Source organism: Ochlerotatus camptorhynchus, unplaced genomic scaffold, assembly GCF_037179485.1.
Source record: "Ochlerotatus camptorhynchus isolate MF236.1 unplaced genomic scaffold, CSIRO-AGI_Acam_v1.1 ptg000165l, whole genome shotgun sequence".
NCBI classification, from domain to species: Eukaryota; Metazoa; Arthropoda; class Insecta; order Diptera; family Culicidae; genus Ochlerotatus; species Ochlerotatus camptorhynchus.
This window is the reverse complement of record NW_027040655.1, coordinates 2,255,038-2,267,168: the sequence shown is the minus strand read 5'-3', so window position 1 is coordinate 2,267,168 and position 12,131 is coordinate 2,255,038. Positions and strand designations below refer to the sequence as shown.

Genomic DNA, 12,131 nt, shown 5'->3' with positions numbered 1-12,131 from the left:
CTTCATGTTAGATAGCATTTACAACCAACCAGGGTTGCTGATTATCGCTTCGTACCACTCAAATTCGTTCAATGTTCCCAGAAGTAGTCAAAACAGATGCAACAAAGCATGTACTCTCGAATGAATCAAACGCTGTCAATGCGATGCGTCTCGGTGAGTGACCTGGGAGAGAGAAATGTTCGTGCTGTTCGTGCTATCTCCATTTCAGACTCGATTCGGCCCACTCATGAAAAGTCGAAGAAGAAGTTTCATTCGTTACCGTTCGTATCGTTCGTATCGCTCGTATCATTCGCTTCATTTGCATTTGTATCATTCGCATTATTCGTTCGCGCCGATAACGGACCATTATAGTTAGTACTCGACGCGGAAAATAAAAATCGCAATGAACCGAGGTGCTTTGAAACAAAAATTGAGGGACGTGGTGGAGGTAAAAACTGATGCGGAAGGAGTGACCAAATATCGGTGTTTGGCCGACGTTGATGCTGAGCGGCAGTGTAGCTACGAGCAGGTTAATTTTGTTCCGGGGAACTTCAAGCGCCATCTCATCTCGTGCCATAAAGATGTCGCCCACCGGTTGGATTTGATAGTGGAAGGCAGTGGAGGCGAGCAAAGTACGGCAAAGCGTCCTCGCCCGTCGTCGTCGTCCAAAATTACCGCAGAAACTGATCGAAAACAAGTGCTTCTTGGAACGCTTCTGCTAGCTACGGAACATAACCTACCAATCAGGTTTCCCCAGTGGCAGGGTATGCAGATGCTCGCGGGTCCCTCATGGAAGGCTTGCGGTCTTACCATTACACGGAATACGTTACCGACTTACTTAGCTCGTGCTGCTGAAATAATGCGGAAACTCATGTCCGATCTGTTCCGGAACAAACTCGTGTGTCTGAAAGTTGATTCAGCTACGCGTCAAGGGAAATCGATATTTGGAATCAACTTAACTCTAGCGGATGATGACGGAAATATTCAGATTTTTCATCTTGGTAAATATAGTAGATACTGTATATAGTTGCATAAATGCCTTGTCAAATTTTTCCCTATTTTCCTGTTGAAACATGTCTTGAATAAGTAAGTTTAAAATTTTGCACGAGTCGCACATTTTTTGAAGCCCCTTGCCCCAAAAAGCTTGAGGAATGTTAGGTAATGAATGGCTCCGTGTCTTTTGTAACAAAATAATGCCCTGCAGATTTGGGTTTTAATTCACTGATATTCTATGTTACGAACCCCAAGAAAAGGTCCAGGGAACTTTAAGGTGGATCCGGTGGATATCCTCGAAGAACCTACACGACTTTTAATCTCCTAAATAAGAAAGCCCCTAGAAAAGTGTTGGAACACTAGGGTGCCCAAAAAAGACCGTTCCCGCGTCACGATGCCACTTATTCCTCATGCCACCCTTAGGCTCTGGTCCGAATTTGAGCCAAATCGGTCCACAATTACCTATTTCTAAAGCGGGTTGAAGTTTGTATGGGAAAAATCATCAAGACCTACAGAGAAATATCATGACTTCAGAATTTCGCCACTAGATGGCATTGTGAACGTGTCAATCACCATCAAGTCTGAGATTCTCATAGGAAATTTTATGCACAACAACTTTGTCCAAGACCGCAAGACGATTCGAGTTTATCCAAAGTTATTACCATTTCATTGAAGGTTGTCTGACTGATACTGGCGAAGGGTTAAAACAGTAACGAACAAATCCATTATGCATTTTTAGTTCCTAGTGTGACAAGTGTTAGGGTTAGGTGTTGGTATTGAAACGTTCACAACGCCACCTAGTACCGAAATACCTACTGAAGTCATGGTATTACCAACAATCAATACGAAACTAACGATTTTAAATTGGCTCACCACTTTAGTAGCCTATTGGTCCCAAGCAAACGATTAACGTACCCTATTCTAGTTGAAATTCTATTACTACACTATGTTTGTTTTGATTCGCTATGAAAGTTTGACAGATAACATCAGGGGTGTGTGGATTCATGCAGAACATGCAGGGGTGAGTGAAATAGCTTGGGACTGCTTGGGACCGTTGTTCTGGTACTGAGTGAGCCAAAAATAATAATGATTTTCTTCGGGACCCAGTGGTCTTAGAGTTACCTCTATGGTATTACCATAGAGGTAACTCTAAGACCAGAAGGTCCCGAAGAAACCAGCTCAACTTTTTGGCTCAGCTCTGGTACTATCTTCGGTCCCAAGCTAATCGATTCACCCCTCGAAACATAGGATAATCCACTAACCCCTCATTTTATCTGTCAAACTTTCATAGCGAATCAAAACAAACACAGTGTAGTACTAGATTTTTTTTTAACTAGTTCGTTTATTTGGGAGGCTCAATCGCGTTAGCTTTACGGAGCCGATAGTTCATTGTTCTTTGTTTGTAACAAAATTCACTTAATTCTATGTCTAGTAGGAGTTGGGCCGAATACTCGCCGCTTACTCGAGGTTAAAGAGGTACATTGTCGAAGGATAGGATCAGGGAGGAGTTTGGGGGTAAAGTTTCGTTGTCTCATCAGAGCGTTGTCGCCAGTATGAATGGTAGTGCGGTTCTAGTTACGTCTGGAGTTCGACCGGCTATGGTGACCAGTGGGCGACGATGAGACTCATCGAGACGGGGGGACAAGACAAACAAAAACTATTAAAGAGAGACAATACTACTACTAGAATTTCGACTAGAATGGGGTACGTTAATCGTTTGCTTGGGACCAATAGGCTAGTCAAGTAGTGAGCCAATTTAAAATCGTTAGTTTCGTATTGATTGTTGGTATTACTCCATACGTTTCGATGATTTTTTACATAGGTACAAACTTCAACCCGCTTTTAGAAATGAGTAAATGTTGACCGATTTGGCTCAAATTTGGACCAGAGGGAGCATGGGAAAAGAGTGGCTCCGTGATGCGGAAGCTTGTCGAAAAAATGCCAAAATCCTGGCGAGAGAAATCCCAGATTTAGAAATTTAGACACCCTCTTCCTCTCATAGCGTATTTTGCCATACCTAGTACATGGTCAGAGACAACTTTTGAAACCCTCCCTCCCCTCTAAAATGGTCATGAGTCAAATATTTTTCAATATTTATTAATAGTAGATGGAGATTTTTTATCGTAGGATAGATATGCAATCCGTAGAAATACATCGAATATATCTATTAATTTGGCAGTAGCTTCGGCATAATCGCTTATTTACGTAACACCGAGTAGAAACATCAAATATATCAATGATTTTGACGTGAAAGAATCAATTTTTCGATGAATACGATACTTTTGTTGAAAAGTTGCAACAAAAAGCCTCAAGCCTACAAGAATACAAAGGATGAATATTTACACCAAATTATACCAATAATCTATTATTATTTGTTCAACAAGCTGTGCAAATTTCAGAAGATTTACTGTATCTACTAAAAAGTTACAGCTCTTTCAAATTTTTTGTTGATACAAAAAATTACGCTGTATACTTTATTCTAATCAGCACTGTAAACGGTTCATAACTTTTTGCACATAAGTCGAATCGATTTGCGATCTTCGGCAAAATTGTTCTGCATAGTTTTCTTAATCTCAATCCCAGGTATGAGCAATGTTTGAATTTTTGATATGCAAATGACTAGTTTCATTTTCCCATGCAAACTTAACATTCTACTGCAAAACCAGATCTCAACCAAATTCGCTCAAATTTTACACAGTTGTTGGGGACCATAATACACATCGAAAGACCGGTGAGGAGCAAGGGGTTGCAAAGTTGACACACCCTAATGTGTTTATGTTTAATGTTATATATACAGTACTGGCCATATTAAAGTACGCACCATGATTTTAATGCCACTCCAAAAAAAGTTCAAAGAGCTGTAACTTTTCAGTAGGTGCATCAAATCTTCTGAAATTTTGGCTGCTTATATATATATATATAATATATAAATATTTCTTTCTCCAAATACAGCGGCGCATGAAATTTCAGGGCGCCAAACAAAAGAAAATCTTACAAGAGTTATCGACGAAGAAATCGCATCATTTGGCCTCGAATACAAACAAATCGTGGCCATAACATCTGACAACGGGCAGAATATGCTTGCAACTGTTCTTGAAATGAAAAAAATTTTCGGACCAGGTATTACAGGACCTTTGGCATCCATTCTTTCGAAAGAGAACGCATTGATTGGTAAACTGATAGAGAAAACTGATGCGGATAACGATATAGAAGTAGCAGAGGATGCTGAAAAAGAGGAAGAGGAGGGGGATGAGGAGTGTGACGATACACGCGAACACGAACAGGAACACGAGCAGGAACACGATGATTTTACTGAAAATCAAGAAGCTGAAAGAAGTGATTGCGAAAGTAATGATAATGAAGATGATGAAGATTTTCGAATGGATATCCTGGAAAGCGTTAGGTGTGGTGCACACACAGCGCAACTAGCGGTGTGGGACGTGTTGCGACAATATAAGACACGATTGGCAAACATCAATAAGAAATGCCTCCGGATGCACCATAGGAAGAATCGCGAAGTATTTCTCTTCCACAAAATCTCCCTCCCTCCTAAAACTTGTGAAACTCGCTGGAACGTTTGGTTTTTGTTGCTAAGATATTTAAAGGAACTCGAAAAAACCCCGTTCTTGGCAATTCTAAAGAATAACGATCCCGACATTGTTAAGCATTAACAGGTTTCTAATATAAATGAGTCCTTTCTGATACAAATTAATGATTGGTACGATTCTATTCGAAATATACAAATAATTTATAACGCTTCTTCTACACAGGGTGACTGGTAAGTCATGGTCAATACTGAACAGAGTGGTAGAGGGCCTCGAACTGAGCAAAAAATTGTTCTACACTATACCTCAATTCTCTACTAAAGCGGAGATATGAAGGTTTAATGTTTTGGACCACCCTATTTTTGAACCACCCTAGTGCAAATAAAAAACCACTTAGCAGTCTAAACAAAAATTCGAAAATTGTCTTGAAGCATAAGCTATGTGCTAAGCAGCTCACAGCTATCAGTTGAATAAGTTAAACATTTTTTTTTAATCTAAGATACCCCAAAATCCCCTATTTTTTAGACATGTTTAAGCATAACTTTGGCATACAATCAATTCGCATGGAAATCCTGCCATGTCCATGTAGCGCTTGAACATAATCAGTTTTTCAAAATTTCTATGAAGAATGAGTTTTACCCCTTTTTCATAGGAATTAAGAAAACCTGATTATGTTCAAGCATTTATAACTCGGTAGAGTTAGCAGATATGAAAAAAAAAGTTACTCAACATTATGCAGCAAAATTTCCATGCGATTTGATTGTATGCCAAAGTTATGTTTAAAAATGTCTAAAAATGGGGATTTTGGGGTGCCTTAGATTTTAAAAAATGTTTAACTTATTCAACTGATAGTTGTGAGCTGCTCAGCAGATAGCTGTGGCTTCAAGATAATTTTAGAATTTTGGTTTAGACCGCTTAGTGGTTTGTTGTTTGCACTAGGGTGGTTCGGATTGGGGGGTCCAAAACTTTGAACCTTAATATCTCCGCTATAGTAGATAATTGAGGTAAGTGAAAGTGGGGCAAGATGGCCATATGGGGCAAGATGAGCAGTGTCTTAAAACCACAGATTTTGATAATTTAATGAGTAAAACTAGGTGGGGACCATATCTTTAGCATGTTCTCATGCTGCGTGTTTGAAAACAACATGAAAAAATACACAGCGGTTAACACAGTGGGTGATTTATGTTTGTATTGACAAAAGTTGCCAAAAATTACAAGTTTTTGGTGGTAAAAAAAAACAAGTTTTAATTAATTTTTGTGATTCGAGTACCGCCAGTGGGGGTGACATTTTGCCAAAATTGAAACATGTCTAGTGTTGCAAATATTTGGAATATGTAAAAAGTGATAACTATATCATGTTACTTGAACTCCTGAGGTAAAGCGTATATAACATTATCATGTTGTTTTGTTTAGATAGTGTTGAAAAGTTAAGTGCCATAAATACCTGAAAATAGCGTTGTTTGAAAATGCCCGTTGGTAAACACATATTTGAACACACTTTTATGTGGATAGATATGGATTAAACATGATCCTAACCCATGTATAAGATCGACATTATGATCATTTCCAAATATACTCCTAATAGTTACATGACGTTTACATATTTTGAGATTTATGGTCAAATGTATTTTTTTGGCCCTCATTAGACATTTCAATGGTTCATTTTTTAAAGATTTTTAGTAAAATGAGATTTAGCTTACGTACGAGCTTTCAGAAAATTTACATATAAAATTTTTATTTCGTCTAATTATTTTAAAAAAAAAGTTATCTATAAAAGAAATTCGAATAGACACATTTTGCAGTATTTTTATATCCAGCTTTTTCAAATGATAAAATAAAACAAATAACTGAGTACCAATGCCACCGACGACAGGAAGGCAGCTCCACACCTGGACCCTACCTATCAACCCATCACCTCATGGACCGCAGTCCAGCGGTTTTTGATATATTTTTCCAATAGGTATTTTTAGAAAAATCAAAACGTGATTTTTTCTGCTGTTGCAGCGGTATGCTTCGCGTTGACGGCAGTTGGTTCGATTTTTAATAAATAAATTGCATGATTTTTACGTGATAGTAATTTTGACAAATCTTTAGTTACGTATATCATTGCATTATTAAATGTTTGATGTGCTTTTTATATATTTTTTAGAATTTTCTCGGCACTGGACTTTTATAAATCAGTTCTGTAGGGCATTTGAACCACTTTTTATACTTACGATGAAATGCCAGAAGGACCACGTGCCCATTTCGCAGTTCTATGTAGATTGGCTTATGAGCCAAGCTCAATTGAGTGTAATTGCCAATGAGGGCAATGCATTAGCCAGAAAACTCCTAGCAGCGATGGAAAAGCGGATGACAACAATGAGAAAAAGCATGCCGTTTAAAGCATGTCTTTACATGGACCCTCGGTTCAATTTTCTTGGATCCAATCGAATCAGTGCAGATGAGAAGAGTGAAATACAGGTATTTGGTTCTTGGAAACTTTTCTAAATTTCCTTATATTTTAGAATCGAACACGCAAGGACTGAAGAATCTCAGAATTGTATGATATTTCACCAGATTATTTTAGAATTGTGTAATATTTTACCTGCCTATAAAGGTTATGACTTTCTTAACAAAAAAAATAAATCCTCAAAAAAAGTACCTCATTGCATATTTTTACGTATCATTTTATCATTTTTATCTCGGTTCACGTACTTTCTAAATTCATAGTTTAGGATTTCTTTGTTTTTTTTTTAATTTCAATAAGAATACTTGGAGGGACCCCGCCGTACAGTCTTCCTGCGCAAATAAGACCAGGGGTCTTATAAATGAAGCCCATCATTTTTCCATCCACCAACTAGACCCAGGTCTTATAAGTGACGTCGGTCCAATATAGCTCAATGCAGATTATCTGGATCCACATATAAGACCTCCAACAGGATCCACATATAAGATCAGAAATATCTTATAAGTAGATGCAGGGGGGTCTTATATGCGTAGGAAGACTGTAGGGGTTAGCATCTATGCTTCTCACACCAAAGTCACGAGTTCAAATCTCACCCTCGGACAAGTCATGAATGACCCAACTTGGGTCACCCAAGAGTGTTAAAGTGACTAGAAAAAAATAACAATACTTCCTCTATTACTTGATTCATGTGTCATTATTATTAAGCGCGTGTTGCTCCAAAATCAGAAAATATTTCGTAAAAAAAATCTCTCATTTTATTTTTGAATTTAAGCAGAATTTCATACATTTCTGAGAATCTTCCATCGGCTTTGTACAATTTGTACAAAAAATCCTACTATTCTTATCTTTTTAAATGCTTTTTTCAGAGATATATCTTGGCATTAAACGCCAGATTAGATGACTTGGCAGGAACAACTGTAGACGAATCTGAAGCTCCAGCAAACTCATCCATGTCTGACGACTTCGTCGAATTATACATTTGTAATTTTTTCAACGAAGAGACGAATTCGTCGTCCGGGAATGTAAGTGCTGATACCTTCCTATCGGAAATTATGAAGCTGGAAGCTCGTCCGAAGATATCAATAACAGCTTCATCAGAACCGTCTTCCTCTTCGGAACCGTCTTCAAGCAGCAGTCAAACCCTTCCCGAACCGTTTGACATCATACGATACTGGCAGCGCAGAAAAATTGCCAATCCTCGTATGTATCGTATCGCAATGGCATTATTATCCATACCGTCGACGCAAGTAACGGTTGAGAGGCTTTTTAGCCAACTAAAGCTTGTCGTCAGCGACACAAGAACGCGTCTAAAAGGAGATTCTATCAAGGATATCATGTTGCTTAAAGCAAATAGGTGTCTATTGCCGAAGGTCGTAGAGATACTGGAAGCTAAATTAAACTAAATGAAAATCTAATGTTTTGGTTTTGAAGACTTTCTTAATGTTTTATTTTTTGTTTCTGTTCATTTAATTTTTTATGTGGTACACAAACATGTATCGAAAGCAATGCTATCAAACATACACATAAGGATGCCGAAATAAATGAGGATCACATTTACTGTTTTTTTTTAATATGTTTTTTTTATATTTAAATTTCAATCAATTAATATGTTCAAATTTGATACAAAACTCAGAGAACACTAATCCAGTACAAATTGTTTGAAAAATGAATGCAAATAAACTGTAACTAACATGAATTCGATTTAACTTTCAAAATTAATAAAAATACTTTATGAAAAAGACATTCATTTCTTCCCTGCCATGCAGCCCTGTCACCTCCTTGCCCCTATTTCCCCTACTCTGCCCCTATCTTCCTGTATAACAAACATGAACCTGTTTAATGAAGTGCACGAGTAGGGGAAGACAGCCCACAATGCACCCCTGGGGTAAAATGGCCCGGGCGGTTTTTCGTTGCTTTGCCATAACTAATTCTGGAACTTTTTTGTGCCAGAATGCTAGTTCAAGTACTGAACTACAGTGCCTTCCCGTTTTTGGCAACACGACCTCATCACCTATTTAATAAGTCAAATTTGAGCTGATACTTGATGTACAATTTTCAATGTAATACAAAACTACCCTAATCCCAAAAGAACGTTCTAATGAAGTAGCAACTGGAAAACAGCGTTGAATAAATTTTAAAGACAGCAAAGAAGACTAAAATCACGTGTTGCCAAAAACGGGAAGGCACTGTATCACTGCTGCTCTCTGAAGTCACGAATTGACACTCGGAAAGCTATGAAAAACAGCACGGGGCCATTTTACCCCAGGGGTGCGTTATGCACCATTCTACCCTAATTTCATTTGCATGCTGGTCCCGGATCTAAATTCATCGAGCAATGCAATTTATTGCATTTACAATCAATCGGATTATCCATAATGATAAAACGACTATAGAATATATTGTTCCTATAATAGAATCTACGGTATATCAGCAATACAGGTAAACCTCGATATAACGTAACTGTCACTTTTCACTTCCGACTTTGGTTTCTAGCAAACGGCCATTCAATCAAGTTTACTGACAACACCATCGGAAACATGAGACAAATCCCCACGGTGATGCTGATTTTTGTGATTGAGTTGTTGGCTGCGAGAAATCAACGATTGAAGTGAAAAGTGACAGTTAAGTTATATCAAGGTATACCTGTATAACAAAGAGGTTGTCTGTCATGTTTCTTAATCATACAGAAAAAAAAAATTTCTGAATAAACTCGAGATTTCTACTATTTATTGCATTAACTATTTTCGAAATATCTTACTATATTTTATGAGCTATTTTTACAAATAGTACAAATAGTTAAATTTTACCAAAAGATGATAAATGATCTTCTCAACGACCGAAACGCGTAAAATCAATTTATTATATGCATTATCCAGTCGTTTACCAAGGCCTTCAAGTTTAGAGTAAATGTAGTAATTGTTGGCCTAACACTGGTTTTCGACCCTTCCCTACAAGTTGAACTGTTCCAAACTTAATGCTGATTTATCATTATTGCCAAGTGCATCCAAAATAGTGGAATTTTAATTTAACTGAATGAAACTGCAAAAAGGTCGAAAATTAGAGCACAGTCGAAAACTAGTACACTTACTCTACTGTATAAAACAAAAACTAATTTCTCCAATGCGAATTCAATAATGCGTACTGCGGTGGACAGTATTTCCGGCGAGTCATTGGATTCCACTATCACAATTCTTGTACTGCTTAATGGGATGCATCGCGTGACCGTGTGTCCAGAACCCCGCCGATGAAGATTGATACTCATGGATGGAGTTGCTCAAAAGATGCCGTAGTACACGTGCTTGGACCACACACATAAACGGATCCCGGACGGACGTAAAGATGATTTGCTTGAATCGGTTGTTTAAGACCGTCTATATATCCATCTCCTCTCGGCTTGAAATTATATTCAATACAGTGGTGAACCTGCATTTCATCGGTGCGATTCGCTTCCGTGTCGATGATGATCCGTAGAAACTGTGGTGGATTCCGGAAATCGTAAGTACAGCACGAAGTGATGCGATGCGAGCACTGCTTAATCCAAAAGAATGTAGTCAACTTTCAATCTATCAGATAACAATCATTTGCACTTACCATTATCAGCCTGGTGTAGAAGATCAATAGTCGAAAATCAGAAACTCGTCCACCAGTTCAAATTTGAGGAATGGGACATGCTTCGAAAATTGCGTCTTTTCACAGCTACCTACAATGAACTTCCTCCTCCCCGTCATCGTTCTTGGTGCAAGCGATCTTACACTTTCAACGAGAAGGCACCTATAGCTTGTTGTTGTTGGAATGCTGCCCAGCTGGTGACGCGGATCTACACAACAAAAGAACAAAGTATCAATCCTTGAAAAAAAAGATTCATTTACAGAATACTTCCCGTCATTCGTCTTCAGCTAAATGTACCTTTCCATGCGAAAAACTCTTTTTAGGACCACAACAAAACAACTCTTTTCGTATCGAACCGCGACTCGTAGCTTATGAATCGTTCGTATCGTTCAGATGCACTCGTTGCGAATGAAAATCAGCTGTGAATCGAGTTGCAGTTGAATTGCTCAAGTCAGTTTTCGTGCAGTAATGAACGGGTGGTGAGTGACTCTTGTTCAGTTGGAAAAGGTGGTAACTCAGCGAATGACAGATAGCAAAAGAGGAAGGACAAAAACAAAATAGGTCGAGTCATTCACTGAGCACCAACATTCGTGCATGAAGAGAGGAGCGCCTACAGCGACAGCGTCTTATCGTTTGTGAGCAGGTGAACGGACGAGACACGATTCGTTGCGATAATCAGCAACCTTGCAACCAACTCTTAAACTTATGAGTTACGGTCAACGGTACGAAAAAGGTCAAGTAGCCAATGACGAAACACGTCAGCTGACACGTTCACTCTTACAAGATTTCCATCTGTTCAGTGAACCAAAAAAACCTCAATAAGATAAGTAATAAAGCAGAACGAAAGCTACCTTAAGGCCCACCCACATTAGATCCGTTTGCGTTGCGTTGACGTAAATTTGACAATTAGACAATAGATTTAGCTGTCACTTTGCCACAACGCGTCAGATCCGGATCTAATGTGCGTGGGCCTTTATAGCTTCTGATTATAATACTATTCTAGCGTTCAGGATCATAAGGGCCTTACTGCGATGTTTGATTCTCTTAATCGATTTTCTCATCTGTTAATAACTCGGCCAGTTTAGCATTTTTCGGTGCGTTTGATGTTACTTTTACTAGCTAATACATATTTTTAATTGATTGTACTGGAATAATTTCGGAAAATTTCTTCATATAACTGTAGAGAAAATCGATAAATAGAACCGAGTTAGGCCCTTATGATTCTGAACGCTGGCATTAGTTTTGTCAGTTTCGTTTAATGTACACATTTATTTCTATATCTACATTATTAAGTGATCAAATTGCCTTTGGATTACTGTACCCCTGAAAAGTTTAAAATGCGTTCCAAAATCCTTCGCCACCATGGCTGACTAAAATTTAAATCGATGATTCGCACGAATGATGGAACTAGGCTTGTAAATTCCACGCCACGCTTGCACCTCGTGCGGCCATTGAAAAGCCCAATATTGTCCACCCAACCCAACCTGGCCCTTTTGCGCCACGCCGGCATTGTCGGCGTCGTTAGGCAAGGCAAACCAGAGTCAAATACTTTAATT

General features: G+C 38.4%; 1 protein-coding gene across 1 annotated transcript in view; it reads left to right on the top strand.

The window, feature by feature from the left end:
• The first annotated feature begins 382 nt into the window (after positions 1 to 382).
• LOC135701520 (uncharacterized) overlaps positions 383 to 12,131 on the top strand; it is a 34,033-nt gene continuing 22,284 nt past the window's right edge. Inside the window, exon 1 of the mRNA XM_065222336.1 lies at positions 383 to 611. Coding sequence (XP_065078408.1) covers positions 383 to 611 — 229 coding nt within the window. The remainder of the gene's footprint in view (positions 612 to 12,131) is intronic.